General features: G+C 44.5%; 1 protein-coding gene across 1 annotated transcript in view; it reads right to left on the reverse strand.

Moving 5' to 3' along the window:
- VWF (von Willebrand factor) overlaps window positions 1-26,836 on the reverse strand; it is a 197,208-nt gene that overhangs the window by 43,681 nt on the left and 126,691 nt on the right. Inside the window, exons 32-40 of the mRNA XM_070946842.1 lie at window positions 22,976-23,140; window positions 21,276-21,319; window positions 17,377-17,554; window positions 14,010-14,230; window positions 9,773-9,965; window positions 9,043-9,384; window positions 5,211-5,416; window positions 3,071-3,173; window positions 204-278 (exon numbers count right to left, since the gene is read on the reverse strand). Coding sequence (XP_070802943.1) covers window positions 204-278; window positions 3,071-3,173; window positions 5,211-5,416; window positions 9,043-9,384; window positions 9,773-9,965; window positions 14,010-14,230; window positions 17,377-17,554; window positions 21,276-21,319; window positions 22,976-23,140 — 1,527 coding nt within the window. The remainder of the gene's footprint in view (window positions 1-203; window positions 279-3,070; window positions 3,174-5,210; window positions 5,417-9,042; window positions 9,385-9,772; window positions 9,966-14,009; window positions 14,231-17,376; window positions 17,555-21,275; window positions 21,320-22,975; window positions 23,141-26,836) is intronic.

A 26,836-nucleotide genomic window follows, 5' to 3' on the forward strand; every position in this document is an offset into this window, starting at 1 on the left:
TGATAGATGATAGATGACAGATAGATAGATAGATAGATAGATAGATAGATAGATAGATAGATAGATAGATAGATAGATAGATAGATGGATGGATGAATGGATTGATGGATGGATGGATTTTTCACAGAAATTGCAGGTTCAATTACGGTCATAAATTGAGGATTATTTGTACTGCAATGTGGTAATGACTCTCAGGAACCTACCGCATTCAAAGGCTGGACAGCACTGATTGGAATTCCTCTGGAGTCTTGGAATCTCACAGGGACCACAGTCAATGGCTGAGAAAGAGAGGGTGGGGGGAGGAAGAGAGAGTCTCAACATCATTCTGTATCGTGATGACCAAATCGGATACAATATTCCAAGTCTGGCTTACCAGTGCAGTATAAAAAAAGGATTAGCACTTCACATGATCTTGATTCTATCCCTCTGTTGAGGCAAACTAGGATTGCATTGGCTTTTTTGGCCACTGCAGCACACGGCTGGCTCATATCGAAATGGTTGTCAAAACTCATCTAACAACAAGAATTTCACGGGTTCAGCATAGGTGCCTCAGGTGGGAAGAAGGGAGAAAAGATGAGGAGATCTGCTTCCTGAAAGATCAGGCCTGGGTTTTCGCCTCGGCACTACAAAATGGATCTCAAATCAAGACTTGGGAAAAGGCACAGGACATGCATAATCCTGCAAATGAATCTGGAACATCTTCATCTCTCTTTTGAAAATGGGAAGAGTTGTCATAAGACTCGCCACTGAGATCTTTATAGAGTGGTACCAATATCACTCTATAAAGCCTTAATAAGACCACACCTAGAGTAGTGCAGTGGTGGGTTGCCCCTGGTTTAGACCGGTTTGCAAGAACCGGTAGTAAAACTGGCAGGAGACTCCACCCACTGACCCGGATGTCATCATAGATGATCTGTGCATGCGGGAGCAATGCGAGCCGGTAGTAAAGATATGTAGAACCCATCCCTGGAGTACTACATCCAGTTTTGATCACCATACTGAAGGAATGAATAATAAGTTACTCTTTTATAAAAGTGTTTAATGTATTAAAAAGCTATGATGTTCTTACTGTTGCAAACAAAACATTAGAAAGGAAAAAAAAGTACCTAATATTACATATAATCACGGCAGCTAGGTTAGCCCTAGCACAAGTCCGAAAAACAGATCAATTGCCAACGGAGCAGCAAATAATTCAAAAAATTTACACATGTGCAGAAATGGATAGACTAACGTTGAAATTGAAAGATAAGGAAGACTCACGGTATTTTAAGATATGGGACAGTTGGTATGAGTGGATAAACCAATGGAAAAGAAGGTAAAGTCAAAATTTAGTAAGAAATTAAAAGTAATAATTATACACCGTCATTAAAGGAAAAAAAAGGGGGGAAATAAGTTTTTGTATATATGTGTACTTATATACATTATATATACTTTGTTTGTTGTTTGTTGATACTGTTGATTGTATTTTAAGGTTGTGAATGTTTTATACAATTTTATCTTTTTTTAAAATCTAATAAAGTTTGTTTTTTAAAATTAAAAAAAAAGTGTTTAATGTATTAAAAAGCTATGATGTTCTTACTGTTGCAAGCTGACCACAAATTGTAATCAGTGGAGACAATGCGTTAGGACTTGCTAAAAGCTCCCTTGAAGGCACGAACCTACGCCTTGGGCAAAACCATTATCAGTAAAAAAAGGAACATCCGCCAAAGGTGAAGTTAAAAGTAAACATGATAAGATAGTCATTGTTAGACAGGAATTGTCAAGATGACCCTTTAAAGTGTAAAACAACTTGAAGAATGACTTAGGAGAATACAGGGGAGTTGGGAGGGCTTCTTAGGTGTGGCGTGCATTGTGTAGGAGTAAAAAATATGTAGCTTGAAAACTGCTTCTTGCACTCTTTGAACTCAATCCATTTGGGAAAGGTCCAAGAGGCCGCACTTGCAACCGCTTTTTATTTTTCTTCATTTTATCTCCAATAAACCTTTGATTTTGTGAACCAGACTTGTTTATTTATTTATTTATTTATTTATTTTTATTTTTATTTGATTTATATGCCGCCCTTCTCCGGAGACTCAGGGCGGCTTACAATGCGTTAAGCAATAGCCTTCATACTTTTGTATATTTATACAAAGTCATCTTATTGCCCCCACAATCTGGGTCCTCATTTAACCTACCTTAGAAAGGATGGAAGGCTGAGTCAACCTTGAGCCTGGTAAGATTCGAACATGCAGAAATTGCAGGCAGCTGTGTTAATTACAGGGTGCATTAAACCACTGTACTACCAAGGCTCCTGAATTATGAGGATTAAAATATTTGGGTCTTATATCTCCCAATACTATAATAAAGCGGTTGAGACTCTAGAAAGAGTGCAGAGAAGAGCAACCAGGATGATTAGGGGACTGGAGGCTAAAACATACGATGAACGGTTGCAGGAACTGGGCATGGCTAGTCTAGTGAAGAGAAGGACCATGGAAGACAGGATAGCAGTGTTCCAATATTTGAGGGGCTGCCAAAGAGAGGAGCTATTTTTCAAAGCACCTGAAAGCCAGACAAGAAATAATGGATGGAAACTGATCAAGGAGAGATTCAACCTGGAAATAAGGAGAAATTTCCTGACAGTGAGAACAATCAACCAGTGGAACAGAAGTTGCCTTCAGAAGTTGTGGGAGCTTCATCACTGGAGACTTTCAAGAAGAGATTGGACTGCCGTCTATCAGAAATGATGTAGGATCTCCTGCCTGGGCAAGGGGTTGGACTAGATAGTCTACAAGGTCCCTTCCAACTCTGTTATTCTGTATTCTGATCTTGCCGCGGCCATCTTGCCATGGCCATCTAGCCGTGCGACAATCCACACGGGATAACTCAAACGTGACCCACATTCTCCGCCAGGGTTTCTTCGACACGATTTCCCTTATTTTCGTCAAGCGACATCATGTCGAAGGGACAGTGGCGTATGACGTTTATCACGTTTGAGTTATCCCACGTGGAATTGTCCCCGTGGCAAGATGGCTGCCCCGTGGCAGGTTGTCCCATTCCACGCAATGCCTTTTGAAAAGACGGTTGGGCTTACGTTTGGCTGTCGGGCAAGGCTGATCTGCGCAATTAACGGTCCTGTTCTCCAAGCACATACAGACTTTGCAGGGCTCAGTGGAAGGAATCCACGTTTCCAAGGGCTGTTGAGAAAAAAAAAAAAAGAAGAAATGAATCTTTCTAATTGGCTTGGATGCAAACGAAAGCTACTGCCTTTGACACGAGGTACAAATAATTTCAGGGCCTCGGCCTTTTCCCCAATTGCACGAACACGCTCCTGTAAATACTGGAAGAAAGAGAAAACGTGTTGCTCTTCGTTAAATAAAGCATACCAAATATTGACTCAATAAGACAAGTAAAGCCAGACTTTGGAAAAATTCAGGACGTATAGTGTTTCGCATTATTCCTTGGTCATGCATTTTATAACAAAGGCACACCAGCTTCTTTTACACTAAAAACGTTCCAGATTCCTCCGTGAGCGTATCCTTTCCTAAGAATATAAGGCTGATGGTAAACAGACACGGAACTACATAGTGTAAGTCCTGGGAGAGGCTACTAAAAAGCAATAAATAACTCCGGAGAGCCATGGACACCAAAGGTGTTCCACAGATGGAAACAAAATGAGAGGAAAATATTAAATAGCCTAAGGCTACTCCTGCTCACAAGCTGAGATTTTCATTTCTGAGGTAGACCTAGGATTTTTGCCTCAGGTTCCATTTTGAAAATTATTGTCCCCCGTGACGTAATATTTATTTCGTTATAAGTTATGGAGTTATGGAACTTTGTATTAATGGTGAGGGAAAAAAAGCCCAACAAAATAAAGATCAGATTCCTTCTTTGTTGTAAACATTATGATTATTATATATTTATACCCGGACAACATGCTGTTTAATTGAAAATGGAATTTTTACATGTTAAAAAATAAAAAACTTGATGCAATATATATACGGGAAAAAAATGTAACAATAACAATAGCAAAGGAATACTATATAAATAATAAACAGTGGGAGTATAGGTAGTTCTCGACTTACGACCACACCTGAGCCCAAAATTTCTATCGCTAAGTGAGACAGTTGTAAAGTGAGTTTTGTCCCATTTTACGACGGTTGTTACGTGAATCACTGTGGTTGTTAAGTTAGTAACACATTTCTTAAGTGAATCTGGCTTCCCTATTGACTTTGCTCATCAGAAGGTCGCAAAAGGGGATCACGTGAGCCCAGAACACTACGACCGTCATAAATACAAGTCAGTTGCCAAACCTCTGAGTTTTGATCACGTGACCGTGGGGAGTGCTGCAACGATCCTAAATGTAAAAAAACCTGACATAAATCACGTTTTTTCAGTGCTGTCGTAACTTTGAACCATCACTAAATGGATTGTGGTAAGTCGAGGACGACAGTATCTGCTGAAGTTGATACGCTGTGGATGGCATTGAAATATAGACCGGATCCTATGAAATCTGGAAGTTCCTGTCTCTCTGAAGGTTTTTCATTTTCTCAGCAATCATCTAGTCCAACCCCCTGCTCACGCAATCCCTGTACACCAATCCCTGTAGTAGGGATTCAAACCGCCAAACTGCCGACCTTTCTGATCGACAAGTCTCAGTGTCTTAGCCACTGAGCCACCTAGTCAGGATTATAGTAGATAAAGGTAAAGGTTCCCCTCACACATATGTGCCAGTCGTTCCCGGCTCTAGGGGGCAGTGCTCATCTCTGTTTCAAAGCCGAAGAGCCAGCGCTGTCCGAAGACGTCTCCGTGGTCATGTGGCCGGCATGACTCAACGCCAAAGGCGCACGGAATGCTGTTACCTTCCCACCTAAGCTGGTCCCTATTTTTCTACTTGCATTTTTTTTAACATGCTTTCAAACTGCTAGGTTGGCAGAAGCTGGGACAAGGAACGGGAGCTCATCCCGTTACACGGCACTAGGGATTCGAACCGCTGAACTGCCGACCTTTTGATTGACAAGCTCAGCGTCTTAGCCACGGAGCCACCACGTCCCTTTTTTATAGTAGATAGATGGCCCTTTTATGACTTGCAGACTTTAACTCCCAGAATCCTTGAGCCAGCCATGCATGGCTGGCTCAGGGATTCTGGGAGTTGAAGTCCGCAAGTCATAAAAGGGCCATACTTGTTCCCCACCTCTGCAGTAGATGATGGGAATCCAGAGTGAAAGCCTCACCTGATGGCGACTTCCATCTTCGCTGATGCATTGGGAGCAGATGTCTTCGTGAACGCAGGTGCCATTCAGGATGACCTGTCCCAGCGGACAGAAACAGCCCTCTGTGGGATAGTCTGTACAGATTTGCATGTTGGTCCCATTCTCACAGTGCTTTGTGCAACCTTTCTGGCAATGCTGGTATATCAGAGAAGCTGGGCATTTCATGGCTGCAGAGGTCAAGCAAATAAAAGAAGTCCGACAAAGTCCATTAGAAAAATAAGCAGGGGTAACCCCGGCAGAACGTAAATTAGTCAAGAAAGGATCAATGTAAAATTGTGCTAAAAATAAACCACCTCTAAACTATCCTGGATGCTCGAAGTAGGTTGGGGAAAAAAAAATCTAATTAGGCTAAGTACAATTGCCAACAGTGAGAACTGCCAAAAATGTCATTTCAGATTTTGATCGCGGGACTCTGCCAAGCAAATTCAAAAGCTGAAGCGCAAAAGAAGAAGTCGGTTTCAGGAGTAGTTAAAACAATAGCTCGGATGAGAAATAACTACAGGTGGTCCACGACTTGACCCCCAAAAAGTTATGTCGCTAAGTGAGACATTGGTTAAGTGTCTTTCATCTCCCACTTTTTATTTTTTATTTTTTAAAAATAAATGTTTTATTGAACATTTTCCAACTTTAAAAAAACACAAAGAAAAAAAAAGGAAAAAGAAAAAACAAATACAAATGCAAACAAATAAAAAACACAAGGAATGCAACAGTATAACATAATTTTACAGCTTTCCGTATCAGCAGGTATATTCTGCTTTTGCAATTCACTATTCAATACTTGCCTTCTTATAGATTTTAACAATTCTAATAATAGTATAATAATTATATTATAATAATATAATATGTTCTGATTTTAAAAGTCCAAAAACTATAATATAAAGATAAATGTATATACGTATAATCATCTCCCATTTTTTAAAACGAATATGGGTAATCCTCGACTTACGACCACAATTGAGCCCAAAATTTATGTTGCTAAGCATGTTAAGTGAGTTTTGCCCTCCCCCCCCCAGTAATACCATTAAGAGGAAGAGGAGGGGAGGAGGGGGGGTTAAGAAAGCAACTTTTCTGAGTGAAAATTCATTCTGCTTTAGGGAACCGAGATTAAGGAAAAAACAGAATAGAACAGAATAATTAGATAATAGATAATAACATTCGCTTTTCAGGTACTCCTTGATTTATGTCCATAATTGGGACTGGAACTTCCATCACTAAGAGTTGTGGTTGTTAAGTGATTTCTGCTTAGTTTTACAAGCTCTTTGGGGTGGGGGTTGAGTGAATCACATGGTTGTTAAGCCAATCCGGAATGGAATGGAATGGAATGGAATGGAATGGAATAGAATAGAATAGAATAGAATAGAATAGAATAGAATAGAATAGAATAGAATAGAATAGAATAGAATAGAATAGAATAGAATAGAATAGAATAGGTATTTATCTACTTTTATATAGAATGGAATGGAATGGAATAGGATAGGATAGGATAGGATAGGATAGGATAGGATAGGATAGGATAGGATAGGATAGGATAGGATAGGATAGGATAGGATAGAATAGAATAGAATAGAATAGGTATTTATCTACTTTTATATAGAATGGAATGGAATGGAATAGGGTAGGATAGGATAGGATAGGATAGGATAGGATAGGATAGGATAGGATAGGATAGGATAGGATAGAATAGAATAGAATAGGTATTTATCTACTTTTATATAGAATGGAATGGAATGGAATGCAACGCAACGCAACACAACACAACGGAATGGAATATGGAATGGAACAGAACGGAACAGAACGGAACGGAACGGAACAGAACAGAACAGAATAGAACAGAATAACAGAGTCTGGAAGAGACCTTGGAGGTCTTGTAGTCCAACCCTCTGCTCAGGCAGGAGATCCTATGCCATTTGAGACAAATGGTTATCCAACATGTTCTTAAAAACTTCCAGTGTTGGAGCATTCACAACTTCTTGAGGCAAGTTGTTCCACTGATTAATTGCTCTAACTTTCTCCTTAGTTCTAGGTTGCTTCTCTCCTTGATTAGTTCACTAGGGTAAGGAGAATTTCCAATTGCAACTCTCAACTGGAGCCTTCCATGCTGCAGGTTGGCTAAAGGATGCGGAATAATAACGCATATTTTTTCATGCGCTTGGCTTTTTAAACCCATTTGCAAATTGGTGTGGAAGCTTTCCAAATGAATGTGAGATTGGAAGAAAAAAAAATAACAAATTGGGAGGCAAAAGAGATTCATTGGCTCCCAACATCCAGAGAATGAGTGGTTTTAAAAGCCAAACAGAATTGCTCCAGGAAACGGGATACAAATCAGGCTTGGGTCTGATATTTTTCCAAAGGCTTCATCTTAAACTTGACATAAATTGCTTTTAAGTACCATTAGAAGAGAATATTTCACATTGCTTTAAATGCCATTGCTATTTTTTTTATTATTATTAGAGCATGAAAAATGGTTAGAATTAAAAGGCATAAATTTGACAGAGTGTAACAAAGACACCCTTTTTTTTTTTTGCTTTAATTTATATGCCGCCCTTCTCCGGAGACTCAAGGCGGCTTACAATGCGTTAAGCAATAGCCTTCATACTTTTGTATATTTATACAAAGTCAGTTTATTGCCCCCACAATCTGGGTCCTCATTTCACCTATCTTTGAAAGGATGGAAGGCTGAGTCAATCTTGAGCCTGGTGAGATTTGAACTTGCAGTAATTGCAAGCAGCAGATGTTAATAACAGTGCTTTAGTCCACTGTACTATAGGCTCTTACTTCTGTACTACAGGCTCTTCTTGCTTATACAGATAAGTCCTCAACTTAACAACAGTTCGTTTAGGGACCGTTCAAAGTTACAACGGCACGAAAAATGTGACTGATGACCTTTGCAGCATCTCCACCTTCCGACAAGCAAAATCAACGGGGATTCTTCAGATTCACTTAATAACCGGGTTACATACTAACTCATCAGCTGCAGCTTCAGTTAACAATTGTGGCAAGAAAGATCATGAAATGGGGCAAAACCCACTTAATGAGCCGTGGTGGCGCAGGGGTTAGAGTGCAGTACTGCAGGCTACTTCTGCTGACTGCCGGCTGCCTGCAATTTGACAGTTCAATTCTCACTGGCTCAAGGTTGATTCAGCCTTCCGTCCTTCCGAGGTGGGTAAAATGAGGACCCAGATTGTTGGGGGTCAATATGCTGACTCTGTAAACTGCTTAGAGAAGGCTGTAAAGCACTGTAAAGCGGTATATAAGTCTAAGTGCTATTGCTATTCCTTCCTTCCTTCCTTCCTTCCCTCCCTACCTTCCTTCCTTCCTTCCTTCCTTCCTTCCTTCCTTCCTTCCTTCCTTCCTTCCTTCCTTCCTTCCTTCCCTTCATTCCTTATTCCCTTTTTTCATTCTCCTTCCTCTTGGCGAAGTGGTCAGAATGGAGTATTGCAAGACTGATTCTGCCCACTGCCAATAGTTTGATCTTGACTGGCTCAAGGTTGACTCAGCCTTGCAAGGTCAATAAAATGAGGATCCAGATTGTTTGGGGGGCAAGAGGCTGACTCTGTAAACTGCTTAGAGAGGGCTGTAAAAGCACTGTGAAGCGGTATATAAGTCTAAGTGCTATTGCTAACAAATGTCCCACTTAGCAGCAGAAATTTGGGGCTCAATTGCGGTCGTAAGGTGAGGACTACCTGTATTGTATTTGTATTATTTTTATTTAACTTGTAAGGACCGTCTAAGGAAATTACAGAGAGTGCAAAACCAGAGGCGGCCTTTTTATCAGAAGGAATAAAATCCTCACCGCAGAAATCTGGCGTTCTCCAGTCTACGCAAACCCCGTGCACTTTGCAAAGATGGGCGTAGGAGGCTATGATCTCACACATTTCCTCCCCAAAGCAATTGTTTTCTTCGCAGGTTGCATAGAATATGTTGGGAGGGATGACCTGATGGCACTCGTAAAATAGAGTGGAAAGCAGGATGCTGCACCGCGTGCTTGCGTGCTCCACGCAAACCTCGGGCCTTCTCTCTTTGCAAACCCTTCCCGGCTGCTGAATAGTCCAATCCTGGATGAAACCAGTAACGTCACGAGTAATGGAGTCGTTCTTTAAGAGCAGGTCATTCTCGCTGTTTTGGTCACATACCCCTAAAAAGAAACACAGAGGAAAGAAATTAAGGCATTGTACAGATCAGGGGTGTCAACCTCGAATTCATTGAGGGCTGCATCAGGATTGGGTTTGACCTCAGGGGGCCAGGGTGGGCATGGCTGGCATGGGTGTGGCCAGGGTGGGCATGGCCAGCTCGATGTCACTCGTGTCCGGGGCATCTGTGGTGGCCAAGTGCTAAGACAGGACTTCCTTCAGACCCTCCCTCCCTCTCATTATAATCTCCTTCCTTCCTTCCTTCCTTCCTTCCTTCCTTCCTTCCTTCCTTCCTTCCTTCCTTCCCTTTCTTTCTTTCTTTCTTTCTTTCTTTTTCCTTCCTTGCGCTAAATATGCAGAAATGGCACTTGGAGAGGGACTTTTTGAACGTACCACAAAGCCCATACATTTTTGAGGCAAAGCTCTTCGGGCTGAGTTGTAAGGTGAATTCATTGTTGCTTGGAGTGAAGGCAAGGGTGTGGTTGTGTTGCAAAAACTTGAGTTCGTGCATTAGCGTCCCGTAGATATTGACTTCCACTTGACCGTTAGTATAGGGAGGCGTAACTTCCCGGCCATTCACAGCAACCTGTTTTGAAAAGTGGGTTAAAGAAGAATTAGATTAGATTAACAGAGTTGGAAGGGACCTTGTAGGTCATCTAGTCCACCACCCCCGCCCAAACAGGAGAACCTATACCAGTGATGGCGAACCTTTTTGGAAGCAAGTGCCCAAACCGGAAGGTGCATGCATGCACATGCATGTGTGTGTGTGTGCGTGCGTGCGCGTGCTGGAAACCCGGAAACCCAAAGATCAGCTGGAAGGCATGCATGCCTGGTTTTTTGGCCGTTTTTGGCCATTTTTCAGGCTGTTTTCAGGTTGTTTTTGGGCCATTTTCAGGGCAGTTTTTGGCCCAAAAAATGCCCCCCAAATGCCCTGCTCTTTGGTCATTTTGGGGGCCATTTTAGGGGGTGTTTTCAGGCCATTTTCAGGCTGTTTTCGGGCCAAAAAGGCCCAAAAGACAGCCCAGAAAACAGTCTGAAAAACAGCCTGAAAAATGGTCCGAAAAATGGCCTGTTTTTTGGCTGTTTTAGGGGCCATTTTGGAAGGTGTTTTTAGGCTGTTTTCAGGCCAAAAAGGCCCAAAAGACAGCCCAGAAAACAGCCTGAAAAACAGCCTGAAAAATGGTCCGAAAAATGGCCTGTTTTTTGGCTGTTTTAGGGGCCATTTTGGAAGGTGTTTTTAGGCTGTTTTCAGGCCAAAAAGGCCCAAAAGACAGCCCAGAAAACAGCCTGAAAAATGGCCCGAAAAATGGTCTGTTTTCTGGCCATTTTGGGGGCCATTTTGGAAGGTGTTTTCAGGCCGTTTTCAGGCTGTTTTCGGGCCAAAAAGGCCTGAAAGATGGCCCAGAAAACAGCCTGAAAAACAGCCTGAAAAACGGCCCAAAAATGGCCTGTTTTCTGGCCGTTTTGGGGGCCATTTTGGAAGGTGTTTTCAGGCTGTTTTCAGGCCAAAAAGGCTTGAAAGACGGCCCAGAAAACAGCCTGAAAAGCAGCCTGAAAAATGGTCCGAAAAATGGACTGTTTTTTGGCTGTTTTAGGGGCCATTTTGGAAGGTGTTTTTAGGCTGTTTTCAGGCCAAAAAGGCCCAAAAGACAGCCCAGAAAACAGCCTGAAAAATGGCCCGAAAAATGGTCTGTTTTCTGGCCATTTTGGGGGCCATTTTGGAAGGTGTTTTCAGGCCGTTTTCAGGCTGTTTTCGGGCCAAAAAGGCCTGAAAGATGGCCCAGAAAACAGCCTGAAAAACAGCCTGAAAAACGGCCCGAAAAATGGCCTGTTTTCTGGCCGTTTGGGGGGCCATTTTGGAAGGTGTTTTCAGGCCATTTTCAGGCTGTTTTGGGGCCAAAAAGGCCTGAAAGATGGCCCAGGAAACAGCCTGAAAAATGGCCCGAAAAAATGGCCTGTTTTTTGGGCGTTTTGGGGGCCATTTTAAGGGGTGTTTTCAGGCCATTTTCAGGCTGTTTTCGGACCAAAAATGCCTGAAAGATGGCCCAGAAAACAGCCTGAAAAACAGCCTGAAAAATGGCCCGAAAAACGGCCTATTTTGGGGCCTGTTTCAGGCCACGAAGACCAGCTGGTCGGCGCGCCGGAAACCAGAAGAGCAGCTGGCGATAGTACATGTGCCCACTGGCACGCGTGCCATAGGTTCACCATCGCGGCCCTATACCATTTCTGACCGATGGCAGTCCTGTCTCTTCTTGAAAGCCTTCAGTGATGAAGCTCCCACAACTTCTGAATTAAACCACAGAGGCCAAGCACATCAACTTGAAAGCAACGGGGATCTGAAGGGGCAGCTAAAATCCAGCACGAGGTTGAAAGCAGAGTACAGGTAGTCCTCGACTTACAACCATTCACTCAGCGACCGTTCAAAGTTATGTCACTGAAAGAAGTCACTTAGGACCGTTTTTCACATTTACGACTGTTGTGGCATCCCCCCAAAGTCACATGCTTTACATTCAGATGCTGGACAACGGACTCGCATTTAGGATGGTCGCAGTGTCCCGGGGTCATGTGATCCCCTTTTTGCGACCTTCTGAAAAGGAAAATCAAGGGGGAAGCCAGATTCAGTCAACAGCCGTGTTACTCGTTTAACGACTGCAGGGATTCGCTTAACAAATGTGGCAAAGGAAAGCCGTAAAATGGGACAAACAAATTTAACAAATTCCTCACTAATTTTTTGGACCCAGTTGTGGTCATAAGTTGAGTCCTCCACTTACGACCACAATTGAGCCCAAAGTTTCTGTTGCTAAGCGAAAGGCGGAAGAGCCCTTATTAGACGCCTGCCCATTCATTGGGGAACAGATAATAATGGCATATACAGGCAGTCCTCGACTTACGACCGCAATCGAGCCCAACATTTCTGTCGCTAAGCGAAACAGTTAAGTGAGCTTTACCCCATTTTACGACGTTTCTTGCTGCAGTTGTTAAGTTAGCAACCCGGTTGTTAAGTGAATCTGGCTTCTCCATTGACTTTGCTTGTTGAAAGGGTCACATGACCCCCCCTCCCCTCGAGACCCTGCAACCGTCATAAATATGAGTCAGTTGCCAAGCTTCTGAACTTTGATTGAGTGACTGTGGGGATGCTGCAATGGTCGTAAGTGTGAAAAACTGCCCTATTTTTCCGTGCCGTTGTAACTTCGAATGGTTCCCTAAACAAAGGGTTGCTAAGCTGAGGAGTAGCTGTGTCCAAGAGGGTGCTTGGGTGGGAAGGGCAGCTGCCTTGAGTGGAAAGCAAAACTCGTTTTTTCCCCAACCAGCAGAAGGATGGCAGGTGATACAGAGCCCCAAAGAAGGGGAAAATAATAATAATAATAATAATAATAATAATAATAATAATAATTATTATTATTATTATTATTATTATTATTATTATTATTATTTCTGGCATAGTTGTGATGCCACGTTTGCAGCAGACGAGACTTCTGGAGTGGCTACTGCCGTCTAGTGCAACCCACCACAATTAAATGGCAGTCTGTTCCCAATTACCCTGTTTTGTCCTGGAATTTGGGTTTTGTCCAGTTCCAGAGCAAAGCCTGACACTCTATTCCTTTTATATGGAAAGGGGTTCGCGCTTTTTCCTAAAGACTGATTACTGCAAATGTGGTTGGGGCCTTTTTGGAATAGAATAGAATGTCTTTATTGACACTTTGAATGTACATTAATTGGGAGGGAGGAGGGAGGGAGAGAGGATGGATGGAGGGAGGGAGGGAGAGAGAGAGGGTGGACAGAGAGAGAGAGAGAGGCGGGAGGGAGGGAGGGAGGGAGCGGAGGGAGAGAGAGAGAGGAGGGAGGGAGAGAGGAGGGAGAGGACGGAGGGAGAGAGAGAGGACAGAGGAAGGGAGGGAGGGAGGGAGAGTAGGGAGGGAGGGAGAGAGAGAAAGAGAGAGGCGGGAGGGAGGAAGAGAGGGAGAGAAAGTGGAGGGAAGGAGGGAGAGGACGGAGGGAGAGGACGGAGGGAGAGAGAGGACAGAGGGAGGGATAGAGAGGAGGGAGGAGGGAGAGTAGGGAGGAAGGGAGTGAGGATGGACGGTGAGAGAGAGAGGAGGGAGGGAGAGAGAGTGGAGGGAGGGGGAGAGAGAGGACAGAGGGAGGGAGAGAGAGGAGGGAGGAGGGAGAGTAGGGAGGGAGGGAGAGAGAGAGGAGGGAGGGAGGGAGGAGGGAGGGAGAGAGAGAGGAGGGGAGGGGGAGAGAGAGAGAGGAGGGAGGGATAGAGAGGAGGGAGGAGGGAGAGGAGGGAGGGAGGGAGAGAGAGAGGAGGGAGGGAGGGAGATAGGAGGGAGGGAGGGAGAGAGAGAGAGAGAGAGGAGGGAGGGACTGTCCCACAATTACCCAGGTGGCTTTCAGGGCTAAGGTGGGGCTAGAACTCTCAGTCTCCTGGTTTCTAGCCTGGTGCCCTTCACCACAAGACCAAACTGGCTCTCAATTACTTGTCTTGAAACGAAGTCTACACGGCGCATTTTCGCAATTCTGCTGTACTTTTTGTGTCACCTCTCATGGATCCATCATCACGAAATCAAAATGAACAGGAGCCCCCTTGACCTACTCTCATTTTTTTTTCTCCTGTCGGTCTTCTTACCGTCATGTTGTCATAGAGCTGCACAGAGAAGCCCTGGTGTGTGACCTCAATGGCGTCCATGCAGTTGAGTCTGGGGGCTGAGCTGCATGCTCCGTTGTGAAGAATCACTTCAATGTCTTCTTCTTTGTCTTCAAACAAGGTGTAGGAACAGTTGCCTGTCAGCTTAAAATCCAGTCCATCGAAGGTGACAATGTGCCTGGTTGAACTTCCCATGCATGTACCTATAAAGAGGAAATTAAAAGATGACCTTGGGAGGACACTACTTATTTGTTACATACCTGTTCTGTCCCCGTCCCACACACACACACACACAGACGGCCCGGAGTTAATAAGCCACACGACAAAGTCTTTGAAGATAAAGCTGGCAGCAATCCAGTGGCTAGCTGCCAATTCAGACTTTACTCACACAAAACAAAGATTAGACTGCAAGCATTCCGATAAAGCAGGCAAAGTTTCAGCAATACAAGGATTAGTCCAAATGCAATCCGACAAGGCAGGCAGAAGTCCAGTAACGCAGAGATCATGGATTATTTCTAGTTTTTGCTCGTCACAAACTGAACCGGCCACCACACCCACATTTATACCCTGTGGGGTGTGGTCCAGTGACTCAGCTAATCTCTGGCACGCCTTCCCCTCTGCTGCGCACGCTTCTCCCTGCGTCGCTGTCGAGGATCCAGCCAGCACTTATCTCCTTCGTCGCTGTCCACCTGTGGCTGCGGGGACGTGCTTGGCTCTGGGCCTATCTCTTGGCCTTCGGTGTCCTCCGGAGGCATTGCCAGAGAGGAGGGTCCTGGAGAGGGAGGTCTTGCCAACTCCTTTCCCTCACTCTCAGAGTCTGCATCTGTCAATAGCCCAGGCTCAGGCAATGGAGCCACAAAACTTACCCCCCTCCCTTTTTTTTGCTGCACACATGAAAGGCAACAGGAGAACTTCAGCAATGACACTTCTTTTGGCCACTTCAAGAACTCCATAGAGCTGCGGTGGCAAAGTAGTTAGAGTGAAGTACTGCAGGCTACTTCTGCTGACTGCAATTTGGCAGTTCAAATCTCACCAGGCTCAAGGTTGACTCAGTCTTCCATTCCCCCCCCCCCCCAAAGAGTATTAAAACTTCCAACACAAACGTTTGGAGAGGCAAGCATAATAAGGAAAACGACAACAGAAATGCAAATCTTATCACAAAAATCCAACGGTGTTCACTCAACAGCTGGCAAAGGGGTTTCTATCATCTTGAAAGCAATTTATTTATGTGACTTTTTTCTTTCTTTCTTGTTTCGGTGTCAATGAATACAAAAATCACATCCTGGGCAGTCAATCACTTGATTGTGAAGCCTGTGTATGTGTCAAGTGCTGTAGCTCAGAGTGGAGGTTTTGTCACATAATTTCTTCGCTTTCAAGAGCAGACGAGACCCACTCTGTGTGATTTCCAGAAGGCACTCTACATTTGTCCCCTTGTACTAATTCACAAGATCTCCATTTTGCAGAGAAAGAGCAGAAAGTACAGCTGAAAATTACAGTCTTGATCTCTCTTAACTGGAGAAATCCATCTCCTGAGGCACTTGGATTCCAGAACATTGTGGCAAATCCCAGGGCAAATATGTTCCCAACCTTTGGAAAAATTTATGATATGCTGAGGTTTTCCCCACAGTAGAATGGAAAATCTGAAGTGCAGGTACGAGATCTTGTCAGGTGGTCCAATTAAACTGATTTATTGCTATAATCCAAGGGTGTCAAACTCCGTTTCATTGAGGGCCACATCAGGGTTGTGTTTGACCTCAGGAGGGCTGGGGAGGGGGTAGCCAAGGTGAGTGTGGCCAGCTTGATGTCACTTGTGTTGAGGGTGCCTGTGGGGGCCCAAGCACTCTGCCAGAGAAAACAGACTCCAGAGCTCCGTTTTAGGCTGCAACAGCCTCCTGCAACCCTCTCCCAGTGAAAATGGAGCTCGTGAGGGTTCTGCGCGGCCCTCCCGAGCTCCATTTTTAGCTGGCAGAGGCACTGTGGGCCAGTCCTTTGCTGTTTCCAGGGTGGCCCTGAGGGCCACATCTAAGCACCCCGCGGCCCCGGGCCTTGAGTTTGACACCCCTGCTATAGTCTATGCACAAGAATCTTCTCAAGTAACATTTAGCATCTGGTTAGAGTTAGACAAGGAGTAATGGAATTCAAGGGAGGTTGGACTTAGTTTGCTTGTGGCTACATAGGGATTCTTGGCTGATACCTCTTTTAACTCCGCCCCCTGGTTCTGCCAGTCCTTCTCTACAGATTCTGGGTCAGTGATGTCTCCAAAGCATGCTAGGGGCTGTGCATTGTCAGTTCAGAGATGCACTTGACTAGAACATTACGCAGCTCTGTGGGTTTGCAGTAAGTTTTAGATTCAAATATCCAAAAGAAGATGACATTATGGGGTTCTACATTTAGTTGCCTCTTTCTAATAAATGAGATATTTTCCTCTTGTTTCTTTCCCCCAAACAATATTGGCAAGATTATCCTTTATTTAGGATTGATTCTTTCTTTCTTTCTTTCTTTCTTTCTTTCTTTCTTTCTTTCTTTCTTTCTTTCTTTCTTTCTTTCTTTCTTTCTTTCTTTCTTTCTTTCTCTTCTCTTTCTTTCATTCATTTTTTTCTTTCTTTCTTTCTTTCTTTCTTTCTTCCTTCCTTCCTTCCTTCCTTCCTTCCTTCCTTCCTTCCTTCCTTCCTTCCTTTCTTTTTTCCCTCCCTCGCTCCCTTTCTCCCTCCCTCCCTCCCTCCCTTCCTTCCTTCCTTCCTAGGATAGATATCTCCAATGTTCAGCTAAATGGTCATTTCTTGGATGATATTACCTGTATTCCATATTCTGTTCAGGGATGGGCTGCTGGGGGTTCACAAGGGTTCAGGAGAACCTCTAGTTCTGTGCAGTTCGGAGAACCCCCAAATCCCACTCCTGGCTGGTCCCACCTGCCCCGCCCCTCCCAGGAGTCCCCACACGGCCCGTTTTGGATGCAGGGAAGTGCAGGGCACGCGCGGAGGCTCAGGGAGGATGCAAAACAGGTCTACCAGAAGTTCGGGAAGGCCAGAAACAGGCCCATTTCTAGCCTCCAGAGGGCCTCCAGAGCCTGGGAAGGCTGTTTTCACCCTCCCAGAGGCTGAAGTAAAGCCTCCGGAGCCTGTGGAGGGCAAAAATGCCGCCTTCCCACTGTGGTGCAGGAGGCCGACTAGGCCACGCCCAACATGGCCACGTCCACCCAGCAACCGGGCAGAGAACCCCTTGCTAAAATTTTTGAAGCCCACCCCTGATTCTGTTCTAATCAACTGAAGCCCTTTTCTCTGAGTTGTTAATTCTCCCCTGGTGAGATTTTACAGGAAAACAAAAACAAAAACAAAAAAAAACTACTCACAAGGACACACCCAACGACAGCCGCAGGTCTCCTCCACTTTAACAGCAGGAAAATTGTTGTGACATGTCGGCTTGGCCATCTTCTCACAAAGATGTCGGTGGCTTTTCAGTTCTGTGTGGCCACCTGGTAAGCAGGTCACACTGTAACACTGATCCAGCAACCGCCACTTGTCACCAGGCTGCACAAAAGGACACACCCAAAGTTAAAAATAGGATCCGAGGTTAAGGAAATCCTCATGGTGCCCTCCTTCGGAGTTCTCTGTTCAATGGGCACCAAACTGTGATTTATAATCTAAAGTAGGGATGTCCTGCCTTGTCATGTGACCGAGGCCCAAGTAGTGATTACCAAACAGAATTTGGTCCTGAACAAACATATTTTATTAAAACAGATGAGAATTAATTCATTCTCAGCTTAGTCCAAAACAAAATTCTTAATAATCAGTCCATCGGCCTTATCAACAACCTTTGATGTCTTTGGCGACCTGCCAAAGGCTTTTCTTGGCAAAAACCCAACAAAGTTCAAGAGATGCTGACAAGAAGCACAGGAATCAATGTTGCTTTTCTACAAAGAACCCAATGGCTCATTCTTGCTCTTTTAAGCCTTATGGGAGGGGCCAATCATCTTCTGGCCTTACTCCTGAGTTGTCCTTTTTGCTTCAGCTGCTCTTGCCTTCTGGCAGCTGTGCACATGCATGCACTAGAAACAGGCTCCTCCTGTTCCTCTGCCTCTCTACTGTCTGCCTCTGGAGGCTCTGGAGTTCACGCATCACTCCCAGATGGCCCTGGCCCCATCTCTGCCTCTGATGCAGAGCCCTCGTCCGGGCCTTCCCCTGACTCCAGGATTGGCCCATGTTCCTCCCCAGCCTCCTCACTGTCCGACTCCACTGCCAAGTCCGCAGGCTGCTGGTGGACGACAATACCTTGGGAACTTGAAGATCTGTGGACTTCAACTCCCAGAATTCCTTAGCCAGTCATGTTGGCTGGGGAATTCTAGGAATCGAAGTCCAAAAGTCTTACAGTTGCCAAAGTAGGACATCCCTGATCTGAACATCCATGGAAGAAGACATTAACAAAGGTAAAAGGTAAAGGTTCCCCTCGTATGCATGTGCTAGTTGTTCCTGACTCTAGGGAGCGGTGCTCATCTCCGTTTCAAAGCCGAAGAGCCAGCGCTGTCCGAAGACGTCTCCGTGGTCATGTGGCCGGCATGACTAAAGACCACGGAGCGCTGTTACCTTCCCACCAAAGGTGGTCCCTATTTTTCTACTTGCATTTTTTACGTGCTTTCGAACTGCTAGGTTGGCAGAAGCTGGGACAAGTAACGGGAGCTCACCCCATTATGCGGCACTAGGGATTTGAACCACTGAACTGCTGACCTTTTGATTGACAAGCTCAGCGTCTTAGCCACCGCATCCCACCAAAACCATTAACAAAAGACAGTTACAAAATTCAGCATATTTTCGCCTGGAAAAGATTAATGGTGTAGAATTGCTTTCCTCAAATTTGGGGGCTTTCCTAATGTCGTAAAGACTTTCATTCATAGCCAGCATGGCTATTGCTGAGAATTTCGAGCCATCTATGCAACTGGAAACGTTCCCAAATTGGGGGAAATTGGTATACAGAAATTCTGGACCTAAACCAGTCGAAGTGAGTTTATTTTCCACTGATTTCGGTGGGATCCTTCCTTCACCCTGGAATCCACAGTTTGATTATTGACTTTGATTCATTGTGTGCTAAGATTGCTAACCAAAGACCCTGTGGAATCAGTTTGATGGGCGAAGAGAATGCTTAGTGTTACGCTGGTTTGGCATACCTTCCATATTTTATTTATTTTTTTTACAAAAAACAATGATATAAGAAAAAAATTTCTCAACTCTGGAAAAGAAAAACTGACGTTAGGAAGGGACACAGAACGATTTAAGCGCTTCTAGCTGAAAATCTTGAGCTGCGCCAGAAGGAAATAGTGCTAATCCAGACCGCTGATGAATACAGAATAGAATAACAGAGTTGGAAGGGACCTTGGAGGTCTTCTAGTCCAACCCCCTGCTTAGGCAGGAAACCCTACACCACTTGAGACAAATGGTTATCCAACATCTTAAAAACTTCCAGTGTTGGAGCATTCACAACTTCTGGAGGCAAGTTGTTCCACTGGTTAATTGTTCTAATGGTCAGGAAACTTCTTCTTAGTTCTAGGTTGCTTCTCTTCCTTGGTTAGTTTCCATCCTTTGCTTCTTGTCCTGCCTTCAGGTGCTTTGGAGAAATTGGAATTGGAAATACCGGTTCACACAAACCGGTAGCTTGTTTTACTACCGGTTTGCCCGAACCGGTGCGAACTGGTAGCATTTCAACCCTGGTCCATGGAGCTACAAAGAGTCACACAGGACTTAAGAGACCAAAGAAGAAGAAGGATCTTCGTGCAGTCAAGCGCACAATAACAAACCCCACGCTGCTCACCCAAACACACTGAAGAAAATTATATCGTTGTATTTTTTTTATTTTTTATTTCAGTAATAAAAAGTGGCTCGGTTGCTCTTGGCTGAGATGGAAGAATTTAGTTCACAAATTCCTCAGCCCGATAGAAATAAAGGAACTAAAAAAAGGGTTCGCGCATGAGCTTGGCAGGAGAGGTTCTGTGTTGCTTTCATTAGCTTGCTCTCTGTTTATGAGATGCCAAATCGTTTAAGATCTTTATAGGGGAAAAATAGGCAAATTGGTCTACGAGAAAGAATTGAGAAAACGTCTGGAACCAGCCAAGGGCTCCAGCAATCCAACAAAATCGACAGCAGCATTGATAACAATGCAAGTCTTCCCCCTACAGACAGAAAGTCACAAACACAGTCGTGGTGAATGTCAGTGGAGATTCTCAGTCCTCCAGGTCATGGTTGTCCCAAAGGTGCTTTTTTCAAGAGGTAACGGGACTTTCTGTTTTTTTTTTTCTTTGAAGACATTTCGCTTCTCATCCGAGAAGCTTCTTCAGCTCTGACTGGATGGTGGAGGGGAATGGAAGGATTTATACTCCTTGAAGACAGCTGGTCATCTGCATTCCTTTACAGGGTCGTTGAGGCCACTCGGAGGTTTATCTGTGTCCTCAGGGTCACCTGAGTAGTACAAATGGTTCCTGTTGTCTGCAATTTTTCCTCTGGAAATCCATTCCTACTCCCACACCATTCAAAGGGTGTTCATTCCAAATTGTACAGCCAGGGCCGGATTTAGATGAAAAGAGGCCCTAGGCTATTCCACTTATGAGGCCCTTTCAACTATAGTGAAAGTGTAATTTTAATTTTGCTAACAATTTGAATGTAGGCCCCTCTTGATCTTGAGGCCCTAGGCTGAAGCCTAGTTAGCCTATAGGAAAATCCAGCCCTGTGTACAGCCAAAAGTCTGTAGAGATTCTTTGAAATCCCCCCTTTGAATGATGTGGGAGTAGGAATGGATTTCCAGAGGGAAAATTGCAGACTACAGGAACCATTTGTACTACTCAGGTGACCCTGAGGACACAGATAAACCTCCAAGTGCTTCAAGGACCCTCTAAAAGGATGCAAACGACCAGCTGTCTACAAGGAATATAAACCCTTCCATTCCTGACTATCCTGTCAGAGCTGAGGAAGCTTCTGGGATGAGAAGCGAAACATCTTCAAAAGAAGAAAAGACAAGGAAGTCCAGTTGCCTCTTGAAAAAGCACTTTTGGGACAATCATGGTGACCATCAACTCCAACTTCATCCTGAAGGAAAAGACTCAAGCAGGCTACCTCATAGGAGCGCAAGATGGTGGAAGCATCTTCAGCCTCAGAAGCTCTGAACTTTGATTTCCTGCCCAGACTAGTTCCCTCCAACTCTGTGAATTGGCCATCCATAACAAGTGATGTCTCTGAAACTCACAGAACGTGTGAATGACATACTTACAGCTCTGATGTTCCCCTCTTCATCTATACACTCTTGAGCAGTTTCTGAAAAGGAAGCCATCCAAAGACATTCGTAAGAAATCATCGTAAAACTTGAGATAAAAATCACAGTCTATTTGCTCTGTGATGCTATATATAAACAGAATTTCTAACAAATCTCTTCTTAAAAACTTCCAGTGTTGGAGCACCCACAACTGCTGGAAGCAAGCTGTTCCACTGATTAATTGTTCTAATTCTTAGGAAACTTCTTAAGAACTTCTACTTAGTTCTAGGTTGGTTGTTTCTTTGATTAGTTTCCATCCACTGTTTCTTGCTCCGCCTCCAGGTGCTTTGGAGAATAGGTGGAAACCCCCCCCCCTCTTCTTTTCCTTTTTGGCAATCTCTGCAATGCTGGGAAGATTTTTCTAACATTCCTGAGAACTTACATTGCTCTTTGTGTTATCTTTTTTTTTTAAAGTATATTCATAGTCAGAAGCCACTGTCTTATTTGTGAGGATAGTGTTTGCTTCCATTATAAAGAGGATGATTTTCCATCTCTGCAAATAATTATGATTACTAAGACTTAATACAGTCCTTTAATGCCCTTGTCATCTTTTAAGCCTGTGTCAACATTCCCATTGAACAATTAACTAATGAACTGAGAAATCCTATCCGGGTACCACATCCGGGCTCACAGTTTTTGATTCCTTTTAATAAGATTCCCTCTTCATCGTTTTCTACATGGGGGATAATTTTAAAGCAGGATATTCTGAAGTGCTAATTTGCTCAGAGGCATCGGCTGTCATCTCAAGTATGAAAACAGAACTTTCTTTTGAAACAGTGTAAGAAATAAAAGATGCAACATCTCTACTTAAAAAACAAACAAACATCTGAATGTGAGCTTATATAGAGTGTGAACCAGGGATGAAATCCAGCAGGTTCTGACACGTTCTGGAGAACCGGTAGTGGAAATTTTGAGTAGTTCGGAGAACCGGCAAATATCACCTCTGGCTGGCCCCAGAGTGAGGTGGGAATGGAGATCTTGCAATATCCTTCCCCCAGGAGTGGGGTAGGAATGGAGATTTTGCAGGATCCTTCCACTGCCACACCCACAAAGCCATGCCCACAAAGCCCCACCATGCCCAGCAAGCCACGCCCACAGAACCGGTAGTAAAAATAATTGGATTTCACCACTGGTGTGAACTGATATGGGCAGAGGTGGGATTCACATACTGTTACCCTGTTTCCCCGAAAATAAGACATCCCCTGATAATAAGCCCAATCGGGCTTTTGAGTGCATGCGCTAAAATAAGCCTCCCCCTGAAAATAAGCCCTCCCCGAAAATATTTAAACGCAGAGCTGGAAATCAGGTAAGATGGCAAGAGGAGCCCCATCTTGCTCATTGCGCCCCAAAATAATAAGACCTCCTCGAAAATAAGACCAGGCGCTTATTTCGGGGTTCAAAAAAATATAAAACAGGGTCTTATTTTCGGGGAAACATAGTACTACCGGTTCGCCCAGCACCGGAAATGTGAGCACACACCATCCGTGCATACGTGAGGCATCACAAAACAAAGCAATTCACTTGTGTGCGCCATCCACACATGCGTGTGACGTCAAACAACACAGTGATATAGGACAGGATTGCGCCTGGGTGGAGGAGGGTCGGCACTACCGGTTTGCCCGAACTGGCTGAATACCACCTCTGGATATGGGGCTTACCTGTACAGAGCTTCCTCATAAATTCATCATCCAACATGATCATCGTAGAAAGATCTTCAAAATGTTGCAACTTAATGATCGTGTCTTTAGCAGATGGCCCCACTAAAGCTTTCAATTGTTCCGCATTATATTTGGTGCCAACGCCGATGGGAAGCAGTGAAACTCCTGGGAAAAGCAGGACAGATTGAAATCCTCCTTAATTCAATTTGAACTTCAATACAAGTGTTCGGGAAAAAAAATGGTTTGGTTAAAATCAGTTTTGGCATAATAATAATGATAATTATTTCCATTCTCCATTTTCAGCACAAGATTTTTTTTCCCCTGCTCACCAGAACGGAATCACGACAAAATATATTTCAGAAGATTGGGGAAAAAAAATTAATGTAAAGATCCTATTCTCATTTTACAATGAATTAATGTCACTAAAATAATCCTAAACTGATATGTAAATCACTGTGGATTGACCACCGTCAGTTGCCTAAAAAGATTTGCACAATCAAAAACCTAATTCTGCTGCAAACCACATACACAGGCTCTGCGTAACAATATTAGGTCAATCAAGAATTCATCCTTAACTCAAAAGCTGACCCTACAGCTTTAAAATGGAAACAGATTGTAGCTTTTATAAGAAGCTTAATTAGCCCTAAAATGCTTAAAGTTGCTCCCACTTTAATTTAATCACGTTTAATCACAGTTCTACCCAAGAGCAGAGGATCAAGGGAGGAAAACCGTATAATTTGAGATCCACGTCCAATATCTGATTAAGTATTTGGCAGTTGTATGTCTTCGGCTGCACTCAGAATCTAAATTTATCATATCACAGGAATAATATAATTTCACAATTTATCTAGACTAGGGGTGTCAAACTCAAGGCCCAGGGGCCAGATCCGGCACGCCAGGTGCTTAGATCTAGCCCGCGGGGCTGCCCTGGAAACAGTGAAGGACCAGCCCGCAGTGCCTCTACCAGAAAAAACATAGCTTGGGAGGGCTGCTTGCTCCATTTTCGCTGGCAGAGGGTTGCAGGAGGCAGTCCTAGCTGAAAACAGAGCTCACTAGGGTCACGCACAGCTCCCTCAAGTTCCGTTTTCACTGGCAGAGGGTTGCAGGAGGCCGTCCCAACCAAAAACGGAGCTCGGGAGCCACCACAGGAGTGATACTGAGCTGGCCACACCCACCCTGGCCACACCCACCCCGGTCCCCCGAGGTCAAACACAACCCTGATGCGGCCCTCAGTGAAATTGAGTTTGACACCCTTGATCTAAACCAGGGATGGCTAACCTTTTCGCCATTGTGTGCCAAAAGCAGGTGGAGTGCAGGGGGGTCACACATACACATGCCCATACCAATAATTCTATGTGCCCCAACCCCCACGCATGCACGTGTGACCCCCCATGCTCCCCCCCACTTTTGGCACATAATGGTACAGTGGGCCTGGTAGACCCGTTTTTCACTCTTCCCCAGGCCCCAGAGCCTTTCTAGGAGCCTGGGGAGGGCGAAAACAGCCTTCCCCCCGCCGGAGGCACTCCAGAGGCTGGAAATGGCCCGTTTGCTGACTGCTGGGCCCAGAAGGCCTGAAAATCAGAGCACTGGAGCTGAGCTCGCGTGCCCAGCCATATGGCTCCATGTGCCACCTGTGGCACGTGTGCCATAGGTTCGCCATCACAGATCTAGACTATTTAAAAGAAAAGAAAACTGGCTTATGGACCCATAAATGGTTTTTCAATGCGCTACCAACTTTGGATCCATTTTTGTTCAGTCAATAGTTATAACAACATTAATTTTTTTTTAACACGGCTTGTTTTAATGTCTGAAAGTAGACAAAGATGATGGAATTCCCAAGCTGGTCAACCAGAGCATCAGATAGGATTATTATCAAGGAAAATCATCAGGCAGGTTTTCCTTCTTTTCAATCAGCTTTAAAAACTTCTGATTACCTTGCACAACACAATATGAAGAGGTAATCCTACCTGAAGATTTATACTGGGAGTGAGGAGTAGATGCTGAGGTCATGGCCAGGCTACATGTTACACTACCGGCCACATGTAAATTATGCACGGTGACCTTTTCTCTCTTGCATGGCAACTGCAAAGGTCTGGACTTTGCACAATATTACACAGGAGAAAAGAACCTGTTTCTCCTTCCCTTCAACTATCTATCGATTTTCCTGAAAATAAGACCCTGTTTTATATTTTTTTTGCCATCAAAAAAGGCACCAGGTCTTATTTTCGGGGGGGGGATGTCATCCACCGACTCACATCACTTGTGCACATCACCCCCGGCCTCCTTTTTGCTGTCAGAGGCCTTCAGGAACTTCTTCAGCAGGGGTGAAATGCTACCAGTTCGGACCGGTTCGGGTGAACCGATAGTAAAAAATGCTACCAGTTCGGGCGAATCAGTATTTCCAACCATCAGCTGTGATGCGCAATTTATATTAGCTAGAATCATCAGATTCCCTGCTTTCTAGCTAATCTATATTGTGTGGCACAGCGGATCCCCCCCCCCGGGTTTTCTACTTACCTTTGCAGACTCGGAAGGCTTCAAAATATTCCTTTTTTAGTGCTGCACGTGTGCACCACAGGCCCACATGCGTGCAAAATGCGCATGCACGCACAAAGTGCATGCTTGGTAGCAGACTCACAGAGCCGGTAGCAGACTTCAGAGGATTTCACCGCTGTTCTTCGGCTTCGGATAGTTGCAGCCAGGCCTCGCACACCTTGGCCCATTTCTTCTGCAGCCAGCAAGGCTTTCCAGAAGGCCTTTGTAGACGATAACAGAGCTCCAGATCGATCCGGAGCTCTGTTATCAGCTACAAAGGCCTTCAGGAAAGGCCTTTAGGAAAAGCCTCTACAGCCGATAACAGAGGCCTTCAGTAAAGCCTTGCTGGCTGCAGAAGAAATAGGCTGACGTGTGCGAGGCCTGGCTGCAACTATCCAAAGGTAAGTAGTAGGGCAGCTCCATCACTACCCCATCCCCATCCTAGCTTAATTTTTACCTGTGCACCCTGGAATGGGTGGGATCTTAATTAGGGCTTATTTTAGGGGTAGGGTTTATATTGGGCACACATGTAAAAATCAAGCTAGGACTTACTTTCTGAGTAGGTCGTATTTTCGGGAAAACATGGTACCTCTTTGTTCCCCCCAAAAGAATTTAGTGTTGGTTAACTACTGTAGGCTGTCTTACTGGATGCAACGTATGGAACACAAAGTGACAACGCCAATAAGTGTCTCTCAATAAGCCAGAGAAAGAGACTTTTGCACAAAATGTGAAGTGTTTTTTTTTTTTTAATTTGATTTATATGCCGCCCTTCTCCGGAGACTCAGGGCAGCTTACAATGCATTAAGCAATAGCCTTCATACTTTTGTATATTTATACAAAGTCAGCTTATTGCCCCCACAAACTGGGGGCAATAGTGTCTCTTCCCTTTCTCCATTGAAAGAGCTCTTTCTCGCCAGGAACAGGGGTGAAATCCATCAGGTTCTGGCAGGTTCTGGAGAACCGGTAGCGGAAATTTTGAGCAGTTCTGAGAACCGGCAAATACCACCTCTGGCTGGCCCCAGAGTGGGGTGGGAATGGAGATTTTGTAATATCATTCCCCCAGGAGTGGGGAGGGAATGGGGATTTTGCAGTATCCTTCCCCTGCCACGCCCACCAAGCCACGCCCACAGAACCGGTAGTAAAAAAATTTAGATTTCACCACTGGCCAGAAGCATCTCGAAAAACATTCACTGGTGCTGAAAAATGTATGCTCTACTCCTAACCCTATAGACCCAGGAGCCTAGGCATGTATACAGGCAGTCCTGGACTTACAACCATTCCTTTAGTGACCATTTGAAGTTACAACGGCACTGAAAAAGTGACTGA

This window comes from Pituophis catenifer, unplaced genomic scaffold (genome assembly GCF_029215685.1).
Source record: "Pituophis catenifer annectens isolate HBS135680 unplaced genomic scaffold, rPitCat1.0.hap2 SCAF_7, whole genome shotgun sequence".
Taxonomy (NCBI): domain Eukaryota; kingdom Metazoa; phylum Chordata; class Lepidosauria; order Squamata; family Colubridae; genus Pituophis; species Pituophis catenifer.